Genomic DNA, 27,087 nt, shown 5'->3' on the forward strand with positions numbered 1-27,087 from the left:
GCACTCTTGTGGTCTCTCTGTGTGAAGCTCTGCTTAGGAAGTGATGGTTAGTGTGCAGAAGAGGTAACAACCCATGACTGTAACCGGCTGTTAAAGTCTTTCTTGTAGAGCTGGAGCTAGACGGACTTGTCACTGTGCCAGGGGAGGTGGTTGTTCCTGCAGTCTAAGCCTCTTGGGCAAGGGATCTCTCACTTTCTCTCCAAGTGATTTCTCACTTTCTCTCCGGTTTGTCAACATGCTCTGAACATGCGGTTGGTAGCTCAACAACAAAGGCCTTGGTAGTAAAACCAGCTTCAGATGTTCCCACTCTGCTTTGCAGTTTGAATTGACATAGTGAGAGGCTGTGCACGTCCAGCTCAGAAACCACCCTCCAGAAAGGGGTGAAAATTTCTTGATCCTGTTTCACCACTGAAGGCCACTGTGAATCAGACGATCCGTAGTGACGGTCAGCAGGCGCTGAAAGTCTCTTTTGGGTCAGATAGCACTGGGTGGGCTCTGGGTGCAGAAGGTGGTGGATGGTGGCTATGGTCTCATTCCAGAGATGTTCGTCCCAGCCTGGCAGTGCTGGTGTTTCAGTGCTGGGCCTCAAGACAGCGGAAGAATTGTGACTCTTCTCTAGGTGGCTGGTGTGGAGGACTAGTTGGTGTCTCTGGTGGTGTTGGTAGCCCTGCAACACCTCTGGGGAAGCACATGAGGAATAGAGGAGTGAATTGGAATGGCTCTTGCTTACCAGGATGGTGGCTAGCTGAGCGATGTTTCTCACCGCAGAGCTGTCCCGCAGAGGCATGGGAGAGCTTTCAGCGCCGCGTTGAGTTGTGTGTTGCCACTGTTAGATCATTGCTTGTTCTTCCTGGGTTTCCTGCAGAAAATAAGACTGTGTGCTGGGCCGAAAGCCAGCGTTGCCTAGGCCCTGGATTTAGTGAGCTAGCCTTTGCCAGGCTGCCGCACCTCACTGTACTCCTCTGACACCCAGTGTTTCCAGGCAGGTCAGTATGGATCCAATCAGACCTTGCCTCTGTGCTGCTTTCCCTTCCCTGTGCTCACCTTCTTGCTTTGACCTTTCCCTTCCCTTTTTGTATCCCCACTGAATGGCTGCCAGCCCCTGCCAGCTCTGCCTCTTAGAGCTGCCACTTGTGATTCCTGAAAGGCGGACAGGCATGAATGAATGAGAGCCTAGCAGGGAGCAATCATTTGTTACAGCAAATTTTCTTTTTCCCCCCTTTCTTCAGATACAGCACAAAGAATCCCTCTCTGCAGTCGGAGACGGTTCATTACAAGAGAGGGGTAAGCCAGCAATTCTCCCTGCCTTCCTTCAAGATTGATTTCTCAGACTGGAAGGATGATGAGGTAAGTCTTTTCTCAGTGTCCCCTTCTTTCTACAACCCTGTTGTCCCAGAAACACTGGACTCCATTTCGTGCCATGAAGTTATGGCTGGAAGACACCCTCTCCCAGCTGTCATGGCATGTTTTGTGGGTATGAGACAAACGGGGCTCTGGGAGGAGCAGGTATGAACACTGTATGGGAACTTGGCAGGTAGATCAGGCAAACAGGGAAGAAACCCAAAGTGACTTTTGATATCACTGATCAGCTGGCATCCTAACATCTGGTGTAGGAGGGAGGCTGCAGAGATTGGCACTGGAGCTCTGCCTGGAGGAACCCGTCACTCCTCAGCCTTCCTCTCCCTGCCAGCCAAAGAGCTTGTGGGAACAAATGTTTGTCTTGATCTCTGTCTTTTGGTGGTTTTTTGGTGGGTTTTTTGGTGTTTTTGGGGGGGGGGGGGTGGAGTTGTTTTTTTGGGGGGGGGGGGGGTTGGTCCTGTGGAACAGTGGTCTGCCAAATGGGGTGCATTGCAAGACAATTCATCGGGCTGCAGGAAGAATTTCAGTAGTATGTGTATAGATCTTATAAATAATAAATATATTTATGTTGGAAGTACATGCTCAAAATTTTTTTACTGGTGGGATGAATAGTCAAAATAGTTTAGAGACTGCTGCTCTAGAAGAGTGCTGCTCTGTTTAAGGGCCACATCCTGCATTATTAACTGTAGCAGTACAGTGTTGGGGGGGGGATGCTCTCCTTTCTGAAGCAGATTCACACTGGTGCATTAATGCTGAATAAGGGAATGCCTTCCTCCTTTTAGTTTAACCCATAACTGCAAACAGACAGGGGCTTGGTTTTAATTAAGTTCTGTGGCTTTTACTACATAGCAAGATCTGTGGAGTCCTATTAATTTTGGTATCTTTGCAAAATTCCAATGCAGGCGGTAACTTTCTGTTTCTCGAGCCTCTGAGCTTTGGTCCAAGTGCTTCCCCTGCACGTGGCGCGGGGCAGGGAGGTCTTGGTCTTTCCCTCACTCTGTGCAGAATTGCCATAAGAGATACCTAACGTGGTGGAGTTGGTCTGTAGCTGCTGCTAATATATTTGTTCCTGTGGACCCCTGTCCCAGGTCAACACTGATGCAGTGTTCATTTCCTGACCGAAGCCTATATAAGAGTATGGTGTATGTGAACCCTGGTAGATAGCTCTACCTATTTTAAAAAAAAAAAAAGAAATAAAAGGAAAAAGAAACAAAAAAAAAACCCAGAAAGGAAAAAAGTAATCTTTCATGTATTTTGAAAGGATTGAATAGCTATTGTCTTGAAGTTACAGTTATAACTATAATCAGTCCCGTGCCTTAACAAATGCCATGGTGGTTACCAAGAGCCTGCAGAGTCTGGTCTCCTGATGTCTTGGCTTCTCTGCCAATATATGATTTCACAAGTTCAGCTTACAAAAGCCTGGAAGAGCTGCTTTTCAATCCCTTCTGTCGTCTGAGAGAGCTGGAAAGTAGGAGCTCAGATCCCTTTCTTAAAGAATTGAGAAGCTTAATTTTCACTTTTGTTTCTGCAAGCAATGTTTTAACTCGAGTACTAAAGTCGTGTCCCTTTGACAGCTTAAAGGGACAGATGCTGCGGAAAAGTAAACTTCTAGCTCCCTTTGCTTGGTTCTGCTGCATCCTCTGTCTCCTCTTTTTTTATTGTGTTACTGGGAGCTCTGATTGTGGAGAAAATGTGGAACAAGCACTGTGATTCGGAAGAGTTTCTTCTCCCATTTTGGCTCTGTGTACTTATCAGTCCTTGTCCTCTCAAGTTCAGTAAAATACGCATGGCTAGATCTTCCTCACTGGCCGCTGAAATGCAGCACTTTTATCTGAGACAGCTGGCAGAGTGTTATCACTCAGTTGTGTACAATTGCATGCTTCAGATTGCTTTCCAGCTTTGTTATTGGTGTTGTCCAAAAAATCCAGATTTACTTCACATTTTTGCTCAGTGTAATACTCACATATGATGTAGTTCTTGGCTGGCCAACAGAAGGGATAATAACGTTATTTTGGGTTGTTATGTGGAAAGCTTTATAAAAGTTTATTTTGTCTTTGTAATATACTGGTTTGCTTGCAAGTTATAGTGTATGGCTTGTGTTGAGACAGTTGTTTTCAGGTCCCTAAGAATGAATGTGAAATGGACCCTTAAAGAGGCCTTTTGTTTGAGAACGCAAAAGTTTATATCGTAATGCAACCACAATTTTATGATGTGACTTTCCCTTCAAATGGACAAACAGCAACTGTTGTCATACAGTAATAAATCGGAGCAGGAAGCAAAGCAAAACCATAAGCTTCTTTCAGCAGTTTAATCAATTGTCCTCAATGAATTTTCCCTCTGTGGCATGCCATAATGGTTCAAAAATGCAAGCTGGAAAAGAGTGGCTCAGTTAGTCTCTTCTACTACTGAGAGGTTAAATACTTCTTCAAATACTGAGAGGTTAAATGAGATTTTTGTGTTTGCTCCATTACTCTGCTGTTTTGGAAAGAGAATAAGATTCTGGTAGTTTAAAGGAGGAATAAAATGTAAAACCATCATACAGAGGATGAAAATCAATATCCCTCAGGTTTGACAACTAGCTAGGTTGAATCATAAGGTCTTCCAGCACATGCTTTCTGTTTGGAATCAGGTAGGCATGTTTAAATGGGGGTGTGTGTGTGTGTGCAAAGATTTCTTATAAAGCAAGAGTCACTTCTAGAAAGCGCTGCAGAAGCTGAGTGGCCCCAAAGGCATGCAACCTGCACGAGGAGCATGCAGCTGCCGACGGAAGAACAGCAGACTTGCAATTCCCTCTTCATCCCGCACCTCCCGTGGAAGGTTGGTGAGCTGTTGCAGTCTGAAGCATGTGTCTGCAGCTCTTGGCAGAGGCACAGCCGTGTGGCTAATGGGCTACGGCACATGGCTGGTGGCAGACTGGGTATATCGTCTCCCAGTGTACAGGTGTCATTCATTTCAGGATGAACATTTAGGTTGTAATTTATTTGAGGAGGAACCCTTTTCAACTACATTAAGGCTCACAGTGAGGGTCAGCTTCCCTTTGGGTTGCCATTTATGCCAATGCCAATGGCTGTCTTGATAGTTTATCTTTTGAGGGACTGGCTGGAGAAAATGACGCTGCAAATGATGTTGGGGCTGTGGGAAAGCGAGGGAAGCCCTGAAGCTCTACCTGCATGGTGCTGGGGGCTTTGAATTGGGTCTCAGTTTTCACCAGAAAACTGAAAACAGACTACCTGGAGCACCATGGTGAAATGACATCTTTTTCTCTCTTGGCAAGAGATGAGACAAAAAAACCCCAAGTCAGTAATTAACAAAAAACACCAGAAATCCAGTCTCTGAGCCACTCCTGTTCCTGGCATAGGACAGTGTTCGTAAGGTTGCATTTTTCTTGTGTTTGTAAGATGACGTGGAGCTTTTGAAGTGCTTTAATGAAGTGCAGGGCAAAGGAAGAAACTGAGTCTGTTTTCCTTGCACTCAAGTAAGTTCTTCAGTTTTGACTCTCGCCCATTAGAAGGTTAAGGACAAGAATTTCATAACATGCCAAGAGATGGAAATCAGTCTGATGTTTGCTTAAAGTTTTGTGTGAGCTTGAAGTTTTACAGATTTTTCTCTATGTCTTCAAGAACTTCATACAAGAGTCAGGATTTCTTTTGTGGTGTAGGGAGCATAATGCATACTGCTGTGCTATAACCAGTATATCCTATCATATGCAAGCGAAGCTATGGCACTAGATGTATTTTGAGAAACTTGTCCTGCTACAAATCACTCGAGAGACTTTTAGGATATATGAATTAGTGAGAATGAAATACCATATAAAATTCAAATGGAGATCCTTTGCTTTGCTAGCTGTGGCTGGTGTTTAGTGCCACGTCAATGTATATATTTTGTAGTTATTCTGGTTGACTCCCTTTGAAAGTTGGTGTCTGAATTTTAAATCTTCCTGCTCTGTCATCTCCTTTTGAGACCAGGGACTGGGGGCCCTTCAGAAAGGACCTTTATTCCTCTGATGTTAATGCCATTTTGAGCGTTGTCTCCAGGCAAGCCTGGTGTGAATTGTCTAACCTCATCTCCTTTCTTTCCCTCAGCTGAACTTTGACTTGGATCGTGGCGTATTCCCTGTGGTCATCCGAGCGGTGGTGGATGAAGGGGATGGTAAGCATGGTGGTGTGCTCCCTTGGTCTTCTTCTAGCTCTCTTTGAGGTTATGTGACTCAGGGCAGACCTTCTTCTGCAATGATGAATACATTTTACTTGTAGCAAAGGCTTGGAGAGCCTTTCCAGAATAAAAATATTTCGGGAGTTCACCTTAACTTCCCTGTATTAGAAGGGCCCAGCTAACCACAGGTCTTAAATAAAAACATGCTTTTAAAAATAGCCTCGATTTTTTTTACAGGAAAATTGGCCAAGTATTTAGTGTTGGAATGGTGTTTAGGAGAGCTCCTGGCTCTGCCACCAATGCCAGGCGCAAATGGGAGCTAACTACTTCCCTTCTCTTTGCGTTTTGCATTTACAGTTTGTAAGACAAGGAGGGAATTGGTCTTTTCCTCCTCTTTGAAGGGTAAGTTGTCTTCATAAAAGCTGTAGCTAACTGTAGGGTGGGCCTTCCCCTAGGAATGGTCAGAGGAAAAGAAATTACTTTAAAATACTCAGGCCATTGTTCAACCGAATACAGCTTCATTCAGCAGTTCAAAATTCTCCTTTTTTTGAAGGGTGCTGAATGGTTACAAGAAAAGAGCATAACCTTTGATGAGAAATAATATCGTTGATTATTTTTAAAGCATGTTGCCATTTTGGAGTTGGAAGACCCGTAAATTAGATTGTTACTCACCTTGCGCAGTGTTTTCTTTAGCGGGTGTGTGCTTTTGGGCTCCATATGTTTGTGCTCATTTGGAGCATCAGCGATGAAAAGGACACAAGAAAGTCACATTTTCTCTCAAACTGGGGGCTGTTGTGGTCAGCAGGACCGGCATTTCACTTCTGCATTTTGTAATGTTCTGTACAAAATTTAAGAATAATTAGAAAGGAAAAAAAAATCTATTGTTGATTGCATTGTTTCCTGCAGTCACTTGCTCAGTTTCTTGTGTTATAGATGTCAAAGTGCCCAGAAACTCATTGCGTTATTTTACAGTCCTCCAAGCAGAGTGAAATAGAACTGGATGAACCAATTTAAAGTGTGACTAACGAAGCACAGTGCAACATAAAGGAAATTACTTCTAAAGTGCATCGATTTTTAGTGATTTCAGGCACTGTTACTAAAATTGACATATATGTGTATTTCCTGACCATAAATATAACCCACCTTCCTCTGTTTATGGAGCTTTTGGCAAGGTATTTGTACTTTCTAATGTTGGGCGTGCCTAGAAGAACCAAAAATAGAACAAGAGGCAGCATAGGAAATATACATTTATGCACATACCGTGCCCAGTCTTAGCCAATAGAGTACTCTCATCTATTTTAATAACCTGGAAAGGCAATTGCTTTTAAATCCTCTCCTGGAAAGAATATCAGCACAAAACTGTGCGACACTTGAGTGAGATTTGGGGAAATTGTTGTGTATTTTGGTTCTTATTTTACCCGACGGGACTGGCTGGCCTTGTGTGTTTGGAGTACCTGGAAAATTACAACTGGCCTTGTAACTGCTTGTGTTAAATAAAATTGAATGGCAAATTAAAATAGCAGTCAGCAAGATGTTGGTTTGGACTGAATTCTGCCAGGAGATGTTTACGTGCCTTGAAGAATATCAGCTTGCAATGTTAGCCCTCTCCCATTCCTGCCAGTGGGATTGCTCTCAGGGAAAGGTACAGAAACCCTTTGGGGAGGGAGGGTGCTGCACAGAACGGGTCACACAGCCCCAGCCACACCTGCTGATTGAATGCCACAGAGGATATGAAGGGAAGCGATGCCTGTTCTCTCTTACGTCGCCATTCAAAGTGCAGGGAAGGACCTGAATTTCATTTACTGAGTGAGCTAGAACAGCCTGGCTCTTGGGTGACAATGGAGGTAGCAAGCAGATGAATTCCCAGTTTTAGTCCTCTCTTCTGCATGCCATTGTGTTCCCGATCACACCCAAATTGCCGTGACCAATCTCAGTTACCCAGCAGATCTGCAGGCATGGACTCTCTTCTCCCACATACTGCTGTTTCCAAACACGATCTTTGTGCCATAGTCCAGCAAACGGTTCTCTTGTTGTCTCTGCTGTTCTGGAGGCCCAAAGGAAGCTGTTGAGCTCCTCTCCCTTTTAGACAACACATGAGTTGCTTCTTTCAGCTGTTAACTTTCCGGCACAGAGCTGAGAGTGTCTACCAGCTCTTTTGCATTTGCTGAGCACAGCCCGGGTACTCGTTGGTCCAGGCAGGGCAAGGTGTTTACATGCCTTCCCTTCCCTCGGTGACTCCTCCATAACCTCGGTCTCCCATTTCCATGTGATGAGTCTGAATATAATTAAGCAAAAGGGTCCAACCAGCTGGGGCTGAGCAGAACCTTAGAGTCTTGAGCCAGAGAGACTGGGACTGTATCTCGGTTTCCTCTATTCTGTATTTGCTGAGGGAGCCATGAGTGCAGTAGGGAAATCTCTGACAGCCGCTTATCAATGCTGTTGGATTAAGAGGGAAACCTTCAGTTTGGAAAAGGGAAGATGTGATGTTTGTCTTTGGGGAGAAACTCAGAGAACTGGACAGAGATGTTTCAGTGTCCAAAATTGGTATGAGAAATAAATGTTTTATAAGCATGTCAGATTAGAGTGAAATAAAGTGATAAGTACCAAGGCTGGAAATGCTGCCAATTGCTGTTAAACCAGATGGATTTATTAATCTCTGTAATAAATTCAGGTAATTAAAAACAGGAATTTGAGAGGAGAGCAGAACCCCACTGAGCGCTTTGTTTTACTTTTCGTTTCCAAGCTCTGAAAACAAAGTGGGGTAGTTTGGAGCACCCAAGATAACAAAGGCATGCCTACGTAGGGCCCGCCACAGCTGCTCTGCAGGAGTGTGAGATGAACCAACCTGAGGACAAGATAAGAAGAGTTTTAAATTGGAAGAGGAGATGAAAATAGAACAGATGGCAGTTTAGTAATTGTGAATGGACTAAAATTCAGCTCGGGGTGTGCTGTTTTCAAGATTTAACCAGGACTGGTCTTTCTCTTTTTGCAGTGGTGGTTGAGGTGACAGGTCATGCCCATGTTCTTTTGGCTGCATTTGAAAAGGTAAATGAGTTCTTTTTTCCCCTCTGTTCCTGTCCTTGTGTATATAAAGGTTTCGATGGGTCGTTAGTTTGTATTTATATAACATTTAGCACAACAGAGTCCTGGCCTGTGACAGGAGTTCCTGAGTGCTATTGTAGTACAAATAATTGCTTGCAGCAGCTCCTGTGCAGCCTGTAATTATCATTTGTACCAGAGCTGGTCACTCAGCTAATTGTAGCTGATGTTTCCTGTGTGTGGGGAGAGGGTGTGCGTCAGTGGCTGTGATGTTTGAGGGTGGAAGGTGTTGACCGTGGCTGCTACCGTGCCGTTTTCCAGGGCCTCGCGATCTCTTTGCAGAACCGGATCTGCTCTGTCCAGACCCTGTTGCACCATTGTTTGGCCTTAGTTTACACGTAGGACCAAGCCCTTTTAAAGAATTAGGATACATCCTGCATAAAGACTTTGAGCTCCACAACTTTTCGGTGGCATGTTTGCTGTAGCTGACCGCTGCCTACATGGTAAGCACTGTATGCACAAGCCTTCATAACAAAATCTCTTCCTGTGATAACTGGACCCTGAAAACAGTTGCAGGATCCATAACTGCACCATGTCGTGTCTGGTTGCGGTAATACTGCGGACGCATATCCTGGGCAAGTGATATTTGTAGTGACATGCTAAGATGATGCAAGAGATACTGGGCATGTAGAGGGGAGCAGCATCAATGCTGTGCTGTTAGAAATTCCCCACTTCCAGGCTGGCACGTGGCTGACTTCTGTTTCTCAATCTGCTTGGTTCCTGCCGTATCCCTGAGCAAGTTGCCAGGTCTTATTCTGTTCCTCCTAGGTGAATAATGCAGATGGTGACAAGCTGAGTCGGAGGGCATGAGAAGCACAGTCAGTCCTAAGGAAGCCCTGTGGCTGGAAGATGCTCTAAGTGTTCTAGGTTGCTTTTTTATTGGACTTAGCATGTGAAGAAAATGAGTTTTCCTGTGTTAGAAAGGCTGCTCTGAGCACTGGCTCTGTAGGTAGTTCTACTCCTGGCAAGTAGAGATCTGTCAGAAATGAGATGGGCAGCTGCAGCACCCCTGGGACGAGGACAGGGATGTTATTCTTCTGGTTTCCTCCTCCGGCTGATCTGGAAAAACAAACCACACTGGAATCCCTCAGTTGCTGTTCAGCAGCAGCTGGGAGAGGACAGTGTGGGCAGTGGGCTGTAGCGTTTGGGGCCCATCTGTCATCTTGGTGGGAAAGTACTGTAGGTGGAGACACCCTAGCCTTGCAAAATGATTGTTCAGCCATTTCTGAGGAGAGAAAAATAGATGAGACCACCAGCTTCCTGTACGTTACAGCCTGAATTTGAAGTACTCTATGCGTGTTTGCCTTCCTCCGCCCCAAGACTCACCTGTGCTCCCCTGGCTATTGCCTTCATAGCTTTTTGGTTGTAGCTAGGTTCAGATTAGGCTTTGGATCTGATGATGCAAGTATGATTTTTACTTAGAAAGGAGCGTGTCTAGTTGCTGTTTTCCAGGCACCCAAACATAGTGCTGTTGCAGGAAGCCCAGCCTCTGTGGTCAGGGAGTAGAGGCCTCGCTTGGACCTGGATCTGTCTCAGCTTCCCGTTCTAGCATCCAGTGGCCAGCACTTGATAATAGCACCGTACAGAAAGCAGGAAAATATGCATGTATTAGGAGTGTATTAGCATGAGGGCAGAAGTGAAGCTTTGGAAATTTCTGTCTCATGAGACTGGAAAATGGCTTGAACTGCTCCAGCTTTGGAAGCAGGATTTCAAGGATTACAGGTAAATTCCACCTACTGCGCAGAACCTCTGAGCTCTTTGGATGCACAGAGGTGATGGCAAAAGCCCCCGTAATGTTCAGGGAGCTTATTAAGGTATGCAGCAAAACTGGGAACCAACTAAAGCTGGTCCGGCCATTCCATCAGTGCTGGATTATGTCTCGTGTCCAGGTCTGAGCAGAAGGATTGAAAGTGCTTCCCTTTTTCTAGTCTGTGTGTGCTGTGAGAGGGAGATGCTGTCTGGTGGGGCCACCTGTAACTTCTCATCTTCCACTGAATGCTTAAAACAAGATCAAAATCTTTCTTTTAATAAAAAGTCACAGAGCAAAGTGCTTGTTGAGTTCTTTCTCCTCCCTGTTTGATTAAAAGATATTCCCCATCTTTAGAATAATTGCAACTTTTGAAGTGTAGGTCCATAAATCCAGAGGAGGTCCTTGCTAATAAGCACTGCTGCTGATCACCAGAGTGTGCTCAGAGGACAAAGAGACCAGCAGGCCTTGGTAACTTGCTATTTATATGTATTTTTAAGATCAGAATAGGAACCTTGATGCTATGCATAGTCTGACCTTGCAGCTCTTCCAAAGACAGAAGCTTGGCACTTTGTGTTTGCCTGGAAGACAGGACTGTTTTGTTTTTTTGGTGCAATGTTGTTGTCCCTTCCTTCTGAAACTCCTTCAGCGAACAGATGCATGCCTGCAACTGTTCACAGCCGCAGAGCCTGCTAAAGTTTCCCCTAAGTCTCCTTTCCTGCTCTCTAGACAGCGGCAGGAGAGTTGGGTTTCTTTGAGTTTAGTCGGCCCTTGTGAGTGATGGAGAAAATAGAAATAGCACGTTATTCCTATCCCTGCTTCTGACACCAGGTATATACAGAATTGCTCCAGCTGTGCCTGCTGCCACTGAGCAAATGAAAGGCTTGAGGCGGCAATGTGGAGCATGTGTGACTTGTTTCTGACTCCATCCACTGGATGGGCCTTGTTCTCGGCATCGTGCCAGCTCACTGCTCTCTCCAGGCTCTAGACGGGCTCTGTAACTGGATTTTATTTAGAGTGTTAACAAATATCCCCTGCCAAGTCTTGCTGGACTGGCTGAAGAAGTGTTTGCACCCAGTCGGACTGCTTGCAGCCTGAAAGCGTCCAGTGTGCCAGGGGATTTTTGTGTATGCTCTGACCCACTTCAGCCAGGTTTAACTTGAGCCAGGTCCGTCTAGCTCTGCACTGGAGCAGAGAAGGAGCACTCTGATACCCTGTTCCACTAACTCTGCTGGGAATGATTGCCTGGGAATGATTCAGGCTGTCCGGTTATACACTTGCCACCCTCCCCTTACCTAGCAGACACCAACTGTGATCATGAGTCTGTTTTAATTCATACACTTCAGCTATTTAATGCGTTTCCTTTTTTTCCTGCTAGCACGTTGATGGCAGTTTTTCCGTGAAGCCGTTGAAACAGAAGCAGATCGTAAGTACCTGTTTCCTGTCTACTACTTGATTAAAGACATTTGCTCGTGTCCCACAGGTGCCTGACTGTCCCCAGTGGGAAGCCTTGGTGTTAGTTCACTGAGAGCCTGAGATCGCACCTCGTTAGCTCAGATATCACAAGGAAAGGCAGTGAGCTGCCGGCAACCCTTAACATTGGGTTGTTTGTTGCACAGCCAGATGTGTGTTGGGGGAACAAATATGACAGCGTGGGACTGGCAGAGCAATGGTACAGGTCTCTGTGCTCCTCTGGGAGGCAGGCACTATGGATAGATCCAGTCTTCCCTATATGTTCCTGCCTTGCTGGCATTTGGTGCTTGAATACAAAACTGGCAAAGCACAGTACTGATGTTTCCATGTCTGATTAGGTGTAAGTAAATTAGGTTTGCATGAGTGAGCTTAAGTGCTATATGTGTTAAGTAGCACGAAGCACATCTATTCATTGACACTGCCTGATCTCCTTAGGTTCTGGTTTTTGTGATGTGGAAGGATATCTTTGCAGACTCCCAGTGTCCTACCTGGAGGCTGAAAACTGTTAGCTTTCCACATGTGTGTGTGTTAAGATATTAGGGGATCATTTTCTCCCTGCACAAGCTTCCTTGTTGTGCCCATGGTATCTTTGGAGCAGCCCCAGAGACCTTTTGGCTCATCTTGCCTGTCCCCTACCAGTATCATGGTGCTTGAGCAGTCACAGGCATGGTCTGGCTTTGAAGCTGTTTATGTACGAGACTGCACACAATATGAGGAGAAGGGAAGAAGAGAGACTGGCAGACAGAGAAACATCAGGGATCTGTAGCCCTTTTTTAGCCCATTCTGGTGTGGTATGATGTGCAAAAGCTGTGTAGTGCCTTACCAAGTTTGAAATTGCATCCAGTCTTGCATAGAGAGAAATACATAAGCAACTGCAAACTGCAAAGATTGCCAAGAATTTCAGCTTCTGAAAGGAAATCTGGTAGTGATCCTGCTGCAATGATCAGCTTGAAATGTCTTGGAGAAAGAGCTGAGATTTTGGTGGTCTATCCCTTCACCTTTAGGTGTGTGCTGTGTTTCTGCTTTAAATGTGTTTGACTTTAGCTGCTGGCGATTGATGGCTAGGGTTTTCTGATCTGAATTAAAAAGCCTTTTACTACCAAGAAGGTCATTAAGTGCCTTGATTAGACACTTTTTGCTCTAAGATGTTTCTTCCAGTCTCCAAGTCAGAAAAGAGTCACTAAACAGTATCAGTTAATCCTATATCAAAATCATGTTTGGTAATCCGCTATCTACCTTGCCAGTGCTGTGCAGAAACTCACAGCCTGTCCTTCAGACTTGCTCATGCTTGGTGACAGCAATATTAGCCCTCGCTGCCAGAGCTTTATACTGGTGCTACTGGTGAGTTACTTGCCGCTCCAGCCTGACGTCTGTTCTGAGCCCTGTGTGTCCTAAACTGACCTGCGCTCCGCTCCCTTCCTTGGTGCTTAACTTGGCTGTGTTGCAGCATGATGTCCTGGCTAGTCAATTGATCTGGGTCCTACAAGTATTTTTAATAGAGACAGACGGAGACTGTTTCAGAAGGGAGTCTATCGAGCGTGTGAAGGCAGGTTTGTAGTGGGAACATCCAGAAGAGCCATGCCTCTGAAGGGAGAGCTTGTGTGCTGTGCTGGAAGAGGCTGCCTGAGCGCTGAGGGAGCAGAGCAGTGTGATGCCAACGATGCCTCTTTCCCACATACTCTTCTGATCAGAGAAAAGCATTTGTGAGCTGATAAAAAGCTGCTCATTTATCTTGCTTGTGGGTTTTGGGGGGATTTTTTATTTTTATTTTTAATTTTTTTTTAAAAAACAGTGCTTACATGGCTATGAGCTCTTTGAGTCGTCAACGGGTTACTGTGCACACTAACGCAGTGTGTGTACTATTCTCCATTTAGCCCTCCGGACTCCCCAAGTAGAGAACTGTCTTGCTGGAAGTGCTCTCCAGAGAAGTTCCCACCCTACCACAGCATGGTTAGCTGACTCCTGCAGTGAAACAGTGTGTGCTTGTCTGTCTGTACTGGCAGAGCGTGTAACCTTCCCACTCAGTGTTTGGTTGTGGGTACCTTTTTTTTATTGGCAGTTTGTAAAATGTAGTGCTTATATGTTCTCTCCTATGACTTTTAAAATAGAAGGAAGCTCTTGCTGGAGGAACACCCAGTACCACTGAAACTGAGTTAGCATCTGCACCCATAAGAGCATAGAGCAGAGGTACAGAGTATATGTCTGGAGTAAATCATCTGTATAACATTGTACATTCTTCGCCATCACTGCTTTTCTTTTGCCTTCCCCTCCTTGCCGTAGCCAGGATTGCCGAGTACTTTTTGTGTGCATCAATGTCTAAATCTCTTTGGGAGCAGGAAGCAGCAGCTAATGAGCTGAACTGCTTTATTCTCTCAGCAGAGATCGGTTATAATGTATGTACTAACCCATTTAAAGAAATTCAGCATGGATGAATACAAACAGATGGATCAGCAGAAAAACATGACCTGGACTTGGCCGGTGGCTCCTGTATGCATCAACTGAGGCTGTATATAGCAACAGAAGCCTTTGGAAGGATGACGTGGTGCGGGATGGGTTGGAGAAGCGTGAAGGTGAAGGACTGCGTTGTGTACAATTACCTACTCCTTATTTACTCTTACTCTTTTAAAACCTAGTGCTCTTACTAGAAAGAGCCATGTTGCACTGCTCATCCTTTTCCTACTGGGACAGGAGCTTCTTGGGATTTTCAGAGGCAAGCAGTTAAAAGGAATGCAGACTCCTGCAGAGGTTTTTGTCTCTTCCTTCCTGACCTCTTCTTTGCTTTGAGCTGACCACTTCTGCACTCCCTGTCACTGATCATCATCCTCTGAGGAGTCAGGGTGCTGTAACAAGACTCCCTTTGAAATGTCAAGTTACAAAAGGACACCTCCCACATAATTGTTCCCAAACTTCCTGGGTGAGTTGTGAGCTGCTGCAGAGGATTTTGCTCAGCAGCCCAACAGCTGACCTCATTGCCGTGAAATGCAGGCCTAGAACAGATTGTCTGTAAGCTGCACGCTGAGTTAAACGGGGAGACTCTGGAATTAGTTTGCTCAAGCTGCTGCCTTCCAGCTCAGAGCATTTCTGAACTGCCAAACGGGCTGGATATAGCTAGCTGCTGCCCCCATCTTGGCATGTGATGTCCTCTGCAGCACTGAAATCCCATGGCAAAACCATTGCTCTTCTAAGCTTGACAAAAGGAGAGGAGAGAGGCCAATTACACATGGAAATGCCAAAAGCCCTGGGATTGAGGAGCTGTTGAAGCACTCAGTTTCTGGTAGCTTGGCTTCACTGCATGGTGTCAACTGGGCAGTTACTGGAGATGGCAGGAAAGTGTTTCCTTCCCCTATTTGCGAGATGCGTCAGTTTGATACCTTGCAACCCCTTCACTGTTCTACCTGTTGCGGGGTTTTTTGCAGACAAACACGCTCTGCTCTGGGGAAGCTGTGTGTAGCCCCAGATCTCAGGGGACCTTTGTGTATCTTTGTGCTGTCTTTGTGCGTCCTTGTGGAGGCTGCTCCTCACAGGTGTAAGAGTCTTACGCTGTACTTGCTGACTAAGCCAGGGAGCAGGGGAGAACACCCCACAGTGCAGAGGGGGTTTGCCTTGCTGGGACTTGAACCGTCAGCCTTTCTTGCCTCAGTGCTTTAATTCAGCTGCTCGGAGGGAGTTTGCAGGCAGCTGCCAGTGTTTGTGTAAAGGCATGGCTTGGAGGAGTATATCCCAGGTTTGGAGGTGTGAGCAACTTCCACTTGTGCCTAGAGCGCTTTCTGCCACCACACATCCCAATTTAGAGATGCCACCAAGGGCCTGGGGATGGTAATAAATGACACTGCGCTAATGTAGCGTTGTCCCTTGAGTGCTTCTCATGCTAAGGGAGATGGTTTGTCTGTCTTCAGTAGCTTGACCTTATTATGTTCCCAGGTAATGAACAGGGAAGTGATGTGCAGCCATTGATGAGCCAGTGACGAGCCGTTGGCACAGCACCTCTGCTGAGGTTACAGGGATGGGTGGAAGTTCATCTTGGTTAAAGTTAAGCAGTACTTCACAGAAGGAAAGGACTGTGGAAGGCTGATTGCCTCTGGCTTATTTGAGCTATGGGCGCATCTTCCCTCTTGATCTCTGAGACAAGGAGAGTACTTGTTTTTTGGATGATTTTGACAGTTACAAAAGTGGCCAGTTGGGCTCCCTACTCAGACCAGACAGGATGGGCACCACTTTTTAAGCAAGGAGAGACTTATTTTCTCAGCTATCCTTTGCAATATTTATTTCTGTTAAATTTTTCATGTAGCTATAGGGAAGCTGGCTGTTGTAGGTGTAACATGGACATTTTGACACAGGAAGGGAGGGGAGGTGATCACAAAACAGCAATGACAGAGCAGCTGGCACTCTAACTGTTGTCTTCTTCCCTAGGTTGACCGGGTGAGCTATCTGCTTCAGGAGATCTATGGCATCGAGAACAAAAACAACCAAGAAACCAAGGTAAAGGCGCTCAGGAGGCTTCTGCTCCCTGAGTTGCGGGTTTCCAGCCTGCACCTTCTGCTTTCGAGCTTAACAGGCTTGGCAGGGCAAGGTGGAGGTGCTTCCCAGAATGACTGTCAACTCTGTGTCGTTCCTGCAGGCACTGAAGAAGCCCAGGAATGACAGATCCTTGCTGTTGTAAGGCCCAAACAGTCAGTGGAGTTATGCTGAGATAATTTTAGATAGTGTGAGACTCTAGAGGTGATTCCCTGGGGCTGGGATTGCTGGGAGAGAAGGGTGTCTGTGCCCCATGGGTGTTTCAGAGCACTGATTTTTAGGGCTTGTAGACACAGAGCTGTGGGCCAGTGTCGCTGCCTCTCTGCAGTCAAGGCAGTCATGCCTGGTGTCTGTGCTTTACTCCTGTGGCTCCATGTTTTCCTATTTCAGGGGGGAGAACTGTGTGTTCCTGTAGCATTGCAGGGAACTGAGCTCTCTAGGGCTTGCCAGTGCTGCGCTCCCAGCAAGAGGGAGCACAGCATCACTGAGGGATGGATATACAAATGCCGTAACCAGAAATATTGCCCATCTTTAGGCAGGAGCTTCTGCTGAATCCCAGCTTGCTGCACAGCCCCATGCAGATGGCGTGACTGCTTTATGCTTGCTTTAGCCTTATGTAGAGCTGCCCTTTGCTGCCACCTGGGCTGCAGAATGTACCAAGTGCTGGCCTCAGGATCAGACCACTCTGGTGTGTATAGTACATGATTTGCAAACAGAGGAGTAGCGACAGAGCAAGACAAGCAGGATTTCCTCTCCAAACAGTGCAGTGTCCTGCCCAAAGCATCCTGTGATCTCTATCTGCCTATGCCAACAGGTAGCACCTGAAGAGGCAGGAGGAAGAAGTCTTTTCAAAGATTTTTCTTGCACAGGATCTATTTAAGAGGATTGAAGGCTTCTGTTTGGGTCCTCCATGGTCTTGTGATGATTCTCTTGATCCAGCAATCACACATTTGTGGCCTATGAGACAAGTGGCCTGGGGCCATTTTTGTTCTTCCTAGCATACTTAGCAAACCATGTGAATGGGAAAGCAAAAGAGCCTGCCCTCCCTGCCTCCCAAAATAGATGAGGAGTGCATGTGATGGGGCAGACAGGCTTGTAGCCTTTTGCTGGCATAGTCAGCAGGCTGGGTGTGGATGTGGCAGCGGCAGATGCTGTATATTGCTGTTTACATCAAGGTTGCCCGTTGTCTAGCACGTGTTAGCGCTGGTGACCAAAGGGACCTCGGGAAGTGGGACCAGGCAAAGGCAGAGGGTGACCCATGCTGGGTCATCATTTTGGTGGGCTCTGGCATAACTTCTGTGGCATCAGTGGGGAGACTGTGGGGTTCTCGGGTGTCAGTGAAGAGAGCTCTTATGGTTGGAGAGTGGGTTTCTCCTTGGAGCAACAGCTTGCTCAGTGACTGTAATTCTATTTGTGGGCCTCTGAGTGACTGAAACGACCACTGTGATGCACGTTCATGTTGAATGGATTCACACTGACCTTTTTACCAGGGTAGCTGTGAGCAGGTGAGCATCCCAGGCTGGTTCTCCTGCAGCTGCATCGAAGCTTGTGCCAGCACAGGAGACTGGTGAAGATGCTGTGGCAGAAGAACCACTCCATCACTTGTTCAGAGGACCTGTGGAAGCTGAGCTAGTCATGGCTGGAGTGCCTCTTTCTGTCCAGCCCAGGGGCAACCTGACCTGCTGCCTGCCACAGTCAGCGAGCAGCTCCTTTTGGGGCTGCTTTCTTTCCGTGGACGTGGGGCTGAAAGGCTGGACTGCCAAAGAGCCCACTTCCCTGCTGACCCTGGGAGCCACCAGGCTGGCAGACAGGAGCTGGTTCTTGGTTCCCCTAAGCCAAGGGGATCCCTGCCCCAAAAAGGCTCCTCTCTACACCCAGCCTAGCTCTGGGGAAGGACAGCTGTGCTGTGAATTCACAGGACAATGCCTTGGTCTCTGGCCTTTAGTGAGCTCAGAGCAGAGCCCCGAGAGGAAGGAGTGTCCGTAGCAGGGTTGTGTGGGCTGGAGCTTGCTTTCCTTGAGAACCCCCTGCTGAGAGCTGCGGAAAGAGGATGTCAGCTCTCTCACAGACTTCTAGGTGGGAAATTTCCCCAGGCTCCAGAGTCCCTTGGCAGTTCGCTCTCTACAGCACCCTGAAAGGAGATTGTAGCAAAGTTGGGATCAGCCTCTTCTCCCAGGCAACTCGTGACAGGACAAGAGGCCATAGTCTGAAACTGCGCCAGGGGAAGTTCAGGCTAGAAATGAGGAGGCATTTCTTCACAGAAAGGGTCGTTAGGCATTGGGATGGGCTGCCCAGGGAGGGGGCGGAGTCACCATCCCTGGAAGTGTTTAAGAAGAGACTGGCGGTGGCACTTAGTGCCATGGTCTGGCTGACATGGAGGTGTTAGGGCAAAGGTTGGACTTGATGATCGCAGAGGTCTCTTCCAACCAAATCAATTCTGTGATTCAGTATGACCCTTAGCATTCGCGTGCCAACATCTTGCCTCTCATTGCAGCCTTCAGATGACGAGAACAGCGACAACAGCAACGAGTGTGTGGTTTGCCTGTCTGACCTCCGCGACACCCTCATTCTGCCCTGCAGACACCTCTGTCTGTGCAATTCCTGCGCTGACACCCTGCGCTACCAGGCCAACAACTGCCCCATCTGCAGGCTGCGTGAGTATGTGCCCAGGAAACAAGGGCATCTTTCTCCCTCTTAGGCTCCTGTTAAGTCAGTACAGGCTGCGAAAGGGAGCACATATTTTATATACCCCACCCCAAGGCTCAGCATCAAACATGCTCCTGCTCTCACTGGCATCTGGAGATTTCTGACACCTAAAATAACTGCCCTTGAACAGGGAAGGAGGAAAGCACATGGGAGAATGGACCTTTGTCCAGTGCCTCCCTGGCCACTTGCCCTCTCCCTGGGATGGATCTGAAGGTGCAGGTGCTCTGAGCCATGCCATGTAGGCCTGTTTTGGTGGAGATGATGGAAAAAGCTTTATCCTGAGAGTATCTGGCCGAGACAACAGCCAGCCCGACCAGAGGGCTGTCCAAGTACTTTGTGTGATTTTTTTTTTTTTTTTTTTTTCCTCTCTGACAACCTTGCTTCGACTTCACCAGGGAGGCAGAGATGAGATAACAGTCGATTTGGAGTCCTTCACTTTGCCAGGAGAGTTAGGAGGATCTGCTTAACCCCTGCATTGCTCAGCTCCCAAAAGATGGAAAAAATGAAATACCAGTTCTGATACTCAGGCGGCACTTGCTGAATTCCATGTCGTTTCTCAAAAGCACAGAGGCATAGGAGTCTCTTGAGAAAATGCCTGTGTTTTTGCTGGAATAGACAGATCGTGTGTTTTATCCTGTCCTTGGTCTCTGAGGTATTTGATTGTTTCTAACTGATACTTCTCAGGAAAAGAAAAAAAAGCATAAGACAGATGTTTGGCCTGAGAAATTATGTCTGAACAGTTCAAACTTGGCAAGAAGTGTGTGGTTTGCAAAACCAAGAACTTAGCAGAGGAAGTGCCAGACAGCTTTGCCTATAAGTAGCACAACTTAAAACACAGGAACAGCATTATCTCATCTGCATGCTGCAGTGGAGTAGGTTGTATTTGTTTGGAAAGTACCCCCATGTCAGACTTCCTGGGAATCTGCTTCTGGGGAGTGCAGACGCAGCAAGGATAGATTTGTACCTCTGTCCTCTTGCTCTGGGCTCATCTTGCAAGCGACCGAGTGCAACAAGAACTAGGGAAATGCCTGGGCTTTTCCTTATGTACAAGCAAGTTCTTACAGCTGCATCAGAACAGATGTTGGGCTCCTTCAGATGTGCCGTTGGCACAGAGGAACAAACAGTATTAAAATCTGCAGATAGAAAATGGGTCTGTGGGCAGGGACTGGAGATCAAAGCTGTTGTGGTGGGAGGACCAAGGGATCGCTGTGCTGGAGACCAGACTATAGCCACTGACCCTCTGCTGATGGCAGGCTCAATGCTTCCAGTGCCAGCTGGACCCCAGGGCTGAGACTTGTGGGGTCTGAATGAACCCGAAGTGCTTTTACATGAGCCCTCCCCCTTGCCCCATCCTGTAGCTTGCAGCGCACTGCCCAAGGCTGAGTTCATGGGGTTTTTTTACTGTGTTGTGCAGTATCAGGCCTGAAACACCTCTGTACAGGACTGTACTGGGGCAGGCAGTGCCTGTTCTCCAGAAGGGCTGCATGTACCCAGAATTTTTCGGCCAGCAGATCTCTTCCCTGTCCAGATCAATTGACTAGCAGCCAGACCACAGAGCATGGCTTTGATGTGCTCTGTGGCTCTGCTCCCCATGCACACAGGGAGCTCCTCCATGCCCATGGTGTGTCTGCGGCAAGCCGAGGACCTCTGGCATGCACCTGGCACGGCCTGGTCCTGCTTGGCCTTGCAGTCACCTGCCTACTGTTCTCTCCTAGCCTTCCGTGCCCTCCTGCAGATCCGGGCTGTGAGGAAGAAGCCAGGGGCTCTGTCACCGGTGTCGTTCAGCCCAGTCTTGGCACAGAGCGTTGACCATGACGAGCACTCTGTAAGTACCTCACAACTCCGTATACAAAGCCTGGGCACTCGTCTCAGCCTGGGCCAGCAGTTTGTGCACGCACGAGTTGCTCGGCCTGATGGCCAGCGTCCCTGGGACCTCAGGAGGTGCACTCGGACATTGGAGCAAGGTCTTCCTGAGCAGTGCAGCCTCTCTTCTCAAGCCTGCTAGAAAGCCAGGACCTCTCCTCTTGTGGTTTAGCAATACAACTATTTTTAGCCAAGTGTCCTCCTGTCTTTTGGAGGAAACAAATCCACAGAAGCCTCAGTCTGAGAAGGTTTCTTGAGGTCTGTCCCAGAGGAAAAGTGGCAGACTCCAGGCATGGCAGAGTGGGAGCTGGGAAAATGGAGGGGGTTACAGTTTGACTTGCATGCACATCTGTGTGGCAGCAGGTTCTGATGAAACGCCCTTGGCATTGAGGTTCCCAGCATGGTAGCAGAAAGACCTCTTTGTGCCAGCCTCCCTGAGTGATCAGGGTCTCAGCAGGCAGCTCAGTGAACGTGGGATAAAAAGTGTGGTGCTGGTGGCCTCAGGGCCAGGTCACACGTCCCTGGTGCAGTGAGGGCAGCAGCTCATTGCCTGAGCAGTGCTGCTGCACAGCTGGCTCTGGCGAGACACATGAGATCAGCGTGAGAGGGAGATCTGCATCTAGATCATCTTAACAGGCTTTCATGGGAACAGAATGAGATTGTCACAGGAAAAGCCTGGGTTTATCCATCTGTCCTCTGCAGCAGTGCAGCCCCGCTGCTTTGAACTGGGGCTAAGAAATACAGCAAGGCAGAAACCCAGAGGGTTGTTGTGAAGCAGAGCATGGTGTGTAGAGAAAGCAGGCGCTGTCACCTGGAGCAAGGTGAGCAGATGCTGCATGTCTCTTTGTGTCACTAACCTCAAGAAACAACTTCTTTAAAACATCGTTTTCTCTTGACAGTGTCCCTTTAAACCCTTTAAAGTGAGCACTGTCTCCCTGCCCAGCAGGAAACCTAGAAGGGAAACAGTAAGTGGACTTGGTTGTGTTTGGCTCCTACGGCAATTCTTTGCCAGCTGTGTCACTGGCACATGGAAGTGTTACACATGCGAGGGCTTGCTAACACACTGGGTTTGACTTGTGCCCCTGCACAGGCTGCGACACTCCACGTGCTGCCTTCATGTTAGTGGTGAGATGCTCACACCCTGCACGGACGATTGCTAACCTCCCTGGTTTGCCTGCGGAGGGATAAGCAAGATGGAAGCAGCTTGCCACAGGGATCTGATGCTGACTCAGGGACTGTCCCCAGGTCCTGACCCTGGCTGCTTTATAGTTCCTGACCAAGACGGTTTTTTCATAGATTTGTAGGACCATGGGCAAGCTGCTGTCCCCTTGGCTCACCCAAAAGCTTCCTTGCACTTGTCTCATCCCCTTGGCAGTTTGTCGTGGGCACATCTTGTTGTCATTTCCACCCTGGTGCTGGGATGTAGAGATAGACAAATAGGCACGGTTGGACCAGGTCTTGCATTCAGGAACACTGGCTGCAATGGGCTGTTTTGCTTTTACAGACACAGGAAGGATGGAGCTTGTTTTGCTGGGGACTCTCCGAGGTGGTGTGAGAGTGTGTAACTGGAACGCCGTGCTGGGGACAGCATGAACGGCAATTGTGGGGGACCGGGAGCTGGGAAGGAGAAAGGTGAGGGAGGCCCCCAGGCCAGGAAGGGTCTGTTTGTGCCCTCTTTGTGTACTCCCATCAAATGCAGCTACAGCTGTCACTGGTATCAAGGAGGCTGCAGTTGGCTTTTGCTCAAGCTGGCCTAGATGCTCAGCCTTGTGAGGAAGGTGGCTTGTTGTGCTTGCCAGGTTTGGGGAAAACCTGAGGCTGGGTTCAGGTAATGAGACTCTTGCGAGCTTGGCGTGACCCTGGCTCTCTGCAAGCCTCCTGCAGCGACTAGCAGTACTGCTGGAGCCGTGGGCGATATGGGTGATGTAGCAGTAAGTGTCCCAGGAGAGAGCAGCATCTCTTAGGGTTGTTTGAGAGCTCAGTAACTTGCAGCGAGGGTGTTATAGCCATTGGCTGGGAAATTCTCCTCCGGCCTCTGAGCTGTGCTGCAGAACCTGAGCTTTCACCATAGCGAACCAAAATGAGCAGCCTTTGAACCCTCAGGCCTTGGTCTACACAGCCAGGAGAAAATGTCCCAAACACAAGCCAGGGGGTTTTGTCTTCCTGACTTTTCTGTCCTCAAAGTAGCACCTCCAAACTGCTGTCTGGAAATGAAACGCTTTTGTGGAGATGGCTTTTGGCCCCACTGCCCGCAGGTGGCAGCAACTGTGAACCGATTCCTTGTTCAGCTGCCTTGGGTATCTTGCCATCACCAGCTGTGGTCTTCAGGGCAAGCTCATAACCATCACAAGACCAATACTTAGGGGGTGTGGGTTGATGCTTGACCTCAGGTGCCACTCATTCTTTCTTGCCAGTCAGATCTAGCTCCTTCTGTGACCACAAGTGAGTCAGTTCAGCAATCAGCTCACACCAAATTAATGGCTGTGTTGAAGTTGCTGGGCAGGCTCGTCTGCAGCCGTGTGATTGGGACACCAGGCACAGAGAAGCTACAGGAGTTTATGGCCAGACTTAGAAGCAACACAGCATCTTAGGTACAACGTCAAACCACCTCCCTGAGGATACAGAGCTGAAACAGCCCAATTTAATGTAAGCCTGGGCTGCTGCAGTCTTGCCTCTTTTTTGCAGCAGCAGCAGGCTGGGCTGAGCTGCCTGTGGCCTACTGGGTTGCAGCATAAACCCCGTTTGTCTCTTGAGTCCACAGGATCTTTATGATCAGGAGGATTTTTGGAGTTAAACCGTTGTTGGTTTAGCGGCTTTGCAAGGGTCCCTTTGACTGGCAGCTTAGTGAGTTACAGAGGAAATGGGAATTAGTGCAGTTTTGCCCTCCTCCCTTATGGGCTTAGTGGTTCTGTGATCCCTTTCCTACCTTTCAGCAGAGACAACTGTGCAGAGAGCCCGCGTTAGCAGCTGAGAGGACTGAGAGCATGGGAGAAGTGGAAGTGGGGTAGGCTCTGAGGACCAGCTCTCAGCTCGGGCACACGTACTCCCCTCCTACCACTCTGTTAGTGACACTGGTGGTGCTGTGAAACAGCTGCATGTACCAGGGCTGGGAGCAGATGTGGTGTGCTTATTGAGCTGGAAGGGTCTCTGAACCATTGGAGGAACTTTTAGAAGAAAAAATCCAAACGTATGTTATAGCAGCTTTGTTAGGAACCTGCTTTCTCACCCTCCTTGCCCAGCTCTTGAAAGTATGGTGTAGGAGGAGCGCTCAGCCATGTTCTGGCTTGCTGAGATGCCCGGTCTCTCAAGCACTGCTCTGGAAACTTGCCTGGAGCATCATCAGTGTTACAACCCAAGGGGAGTGTGTGGCTGTTGCAGGGGAAGGAGGCTGAGGCTCTCTGGAGAGGTGGCGGTGGGCACGGGCTACCTGGGATATGCACGGCTGGGTTGCAGCGGGGCCAACCCTTTCTAGGGGGGCTTTCAGCCTGGTGAGGGTTTCTTAACATGCCCCTCTCTCTCGCCCACAGAGCTCTGACAACATCCCTCCGGGCTACGAGCCCATTTCCTTGCTGGAAGCGCTGAATGGCCTTCGCTCTGTTTCCCCCTCCATCCCGTCAGCTCCTCTGTATGACGAAATCAACTACTCTGGTGTGGTGGATGGGATGCCGCCTGCGAGCCGACCGCTTGTTGGGATGGACAGAGCTGTGGAGAGCAGCCACCAGAAGGGCAAGCGGAGCAAGTCTCCAGATAGGTCAGCATGGGGATGGAGGGGTCCACGCCTCTTGCGAGCCCTGAGGGCTTGTAGCCAAACTCACTGGGAGCCAGGAGAGGGCTCTGGCTGGTCCTGTCACTGGTAGCACTGCTGACTCAGAATTTTAGGTACTCATACCAGTGAGAGAATTGAGACATCACCCCTGTGTTCAGCCTGAGGTTACCGGCTTATGTCTCCTAAGGGCTGACTTTGTCACCAAAAGAAAGAGGATTTTTAACAAGGAGAATTTAATCCAGACTTTGGATAGAAATGTCTCCTTTCCAATGCAGTTAGTCCCTCAATTTGCATTTAACGTCCAAACCTTGTTGGATTTCAGCTTTCCATGAAGTTTCCCTGGAGCAAAAGAGTGGGGAGAGAAGTGACCTAAATTTCAGAGCAGAAAATGCTGGATGAGATCCTTTGGTTGTTGTCTGAAGCCTCCTCTATTGGCCGTGTGATGGAGGATCTAGGTCTGGGTGCCACGGAGTGGGCAGCCTAATGCAGGTGCCCTTCACGTGTCCCTTGCGGGGCCATACAGATGGGGTCAGACTGGGTTTGTTCCCGGCACTCCTCGCTGTCCTCCATTCCAAATTTTCCCCTGGGAAGGGACACCCTGAAGGTGTGAGGAGCAACGTGAGACCTGGGCCTCTTGCTTTCCGTGCAAAGGCAGATTTATCTGAGTTGTGTTACTGTGCCGCAGCTCTGCACCACTTGGCTCTGCCCCAGAAACGCTGCTGCTGCTGTTGCTGTTCTCCCTGTAGCTGATACTGGAGGGCCCTGGTGAATTTAGCTCAAAAGTTTGAGCTCCTGCTCACGCATGTTGGCTTACGCAGCTGGTGGAGGGACAGGGCAGGGGTGGTGACAACTTGAGCTGCTGCCATCAAATCTGCCAGGACCCGCGGTGCTGGCAGCACTGCAGCTTCTTGCAAATGGAGTTTCTCTTGCCGCAGCACACTACGGTCTCCCTCGTCGCCGATCCATGAGGAGGATGAAGAGAAGCTCTCCGAGGACTCTGACTCGCAGCCAGCACTGAGTGGGGGTGAGCTGGTCCTGAGAGAGACCAGCTCTCCAGAAGTAAGTGTGCTCTGCTGGGGAGCTGCTCTGAGCCAGAGCTCTTCTTGGTGGGGGAAGCTTCTTCGGGGGCACAGGAGGTGCCTCGTGAAGGACCATCACTTCCTCAGTGACAGGATGAAGATGAGCTTCTTAGCACGAGTAGCCCGGAGCCAGCAGTCTCGGCTGCCTTTATTTACCCATAGGGCTCCATAGGGAAGGACGTAGCTGCTCCCTGTGCCCCTAAAACAGCTGGGGGCTTGGAAAGCTGCTTGACTGCAGCCATGTCAGAGCTGACCTTCCCCCAGCTTCCTGGAGGAGCCCAGCAGTGTTTGGGGCAGGCGTGGAAGCTGGGCCTCGCTGGGCTTTCAGCACCTGCTGCTGTTGGCTCTGAAGCCCCTCTGTCCTGGCCCATGGTGCCACAGGACTGGTGCAGGGCCCCTTGATCCGTCTGGGAAACCAGGGCTTGCCCTGAGCGCAGCTCTCTGGAGAACGCCAGAGCAGGAGACGAGCGCAGCAAAGACCTCCGGCCCGCAGAAGTAACCTCTGTGGTTCCTCTTTACAGAGCGTGGCAGGGGAGGAGATCGAGGAAGCCTCGTCCCTGCAGCAGGGTGAGTGTGCACTCAGCTGTGGGGGCAGCCAGTCCTCATCTGTGGTGGGACAGGGACAGCTGGGAAATGCACATACGAGTTCAGAAACATCCAGCAGGAACATCCAGCCCCTGAAGTCCCATCTCTAAGTTGCCGTGCTTCACCAGGTCCCTGGTACTTCCCTGCTCTCTCCCGGGAAGTGGGGGAACAGAATTAACAGGTCTGCCTGGTTTATTTGCCAATCATCTCTCCTTGGTGTAAGCTCTACACAGGTAGAACTGTCCATGCCATGAGCTGACTTCTCGCATGGCTGAGAGGGGAGATGGCTGTGTGCCCCAATGTGGTCCTGGTGGGACCATGGCTGCAGTACTGGGCATGCAGGATGTGCCCCATGTCTTTGGGATGGGTCTGTGGCGCTCAGTCAGCATCCAGCAGGCAGAAGGATGGGGTGGGAGGGGAGTGCTGGGTGCGTTTTGGGGTGTGAGCCTGCAGGTGAACAGAGCTGGCCCTTTGGCACTGTGACCCAGGCCAGTCTGACCGGCCCTCCCAAGACCTCTGCGGGGCTGGGGGGGCCTGGGGAGCTTCCTCACATGGAAGGTCTCAACCCGTCCTGGCCGTGTGCCCCTGCAGAGCTGGTCTGGGGACTGAGGGGCTGCGCTCTCGGCTGGTTCTAGGTAGCCGCCCGCCCTCCGTCGAAGACGTCCTGCAGGACAGCAGCTGCGGCGAGCACAGGAGCCTGCCGCAGTCGGACAGTGACCCTCCGGTAGACGTCTACCTGCCAG

The 27,087-nt window shown here is 48.9% G+C and overlaps 1 protein-coding gene across 1 annotated transcript in view; it reads left to right on the forward strand.

Annotated features, from left to right (window-relative positions):
* The window catches only part of MGRN1 (mahogunin ring finger 1, E3 ubiquitin protein ligase), a gene marked incomplete at its 5' end in the record, with an annotated part of 38,350 nt that overhangs the window by 10,595 nt on the left and 668 nt on the right, over positions 1–27,087 (forward strand). Inside the window, 12 exons of the mRNA XM_009698009.1 lie at positions 1,230–1,347; positions 5,442–5,508; positions 8,504–8,556; positions 11,736–11,783; positions 16,241–16,309; positions 18,840–18,999; positions 20,767–20,876; positions 21,814–21,879; positions 24,442–24,665; positions 25,616–25,739; positions 26,281–26,326; positions 26,980–27,084. Of these exons, the coding sequence (XP_009696311.1) occupies positions 1,230–1,347; positions 5,442–5,508; positions 8,504–8,556; positions 11,736–11,783; positions 16,241–16,309; positions 18,840–18,999; positions 20,767–20,876; positions 21,814–21,879; positions 24,442–24,665; positions 25,616–25,739; positions 26,281–26,326; positions 26,980–27,084 (1,190 nt within the window). The remainder of the gene's footprint in view (positions 1–1,229; positions 1,348–5,441; positions 5,509–8,503; positions 8,557–11,735; positions 11,784–16,240; positions 16,310–18,839; positions 19,000–20,766; positions 20,877–21,813; positions 21,880–24,441; positions 24,666–25,615; positions 25,740–26,280; positions 26,327–26,979; positions 27,085–27,087) is intronic.

The sequence above is a fragment of the Cariama cristata genome, unplaced genomic scaffold (assembly GCF_000690535.1).
Source record: "Cariama cristata isolate BGI_N322 unplaced genomic scaffold, ASM69053v1 scaffold40653, whole genome shotgun sequence".
Lineage (NCBI taxonomy): Eukaryota > Metazoa > Chordata > Aves > Cariamiformes > Cariamidae > Cariama > Cariama cristata.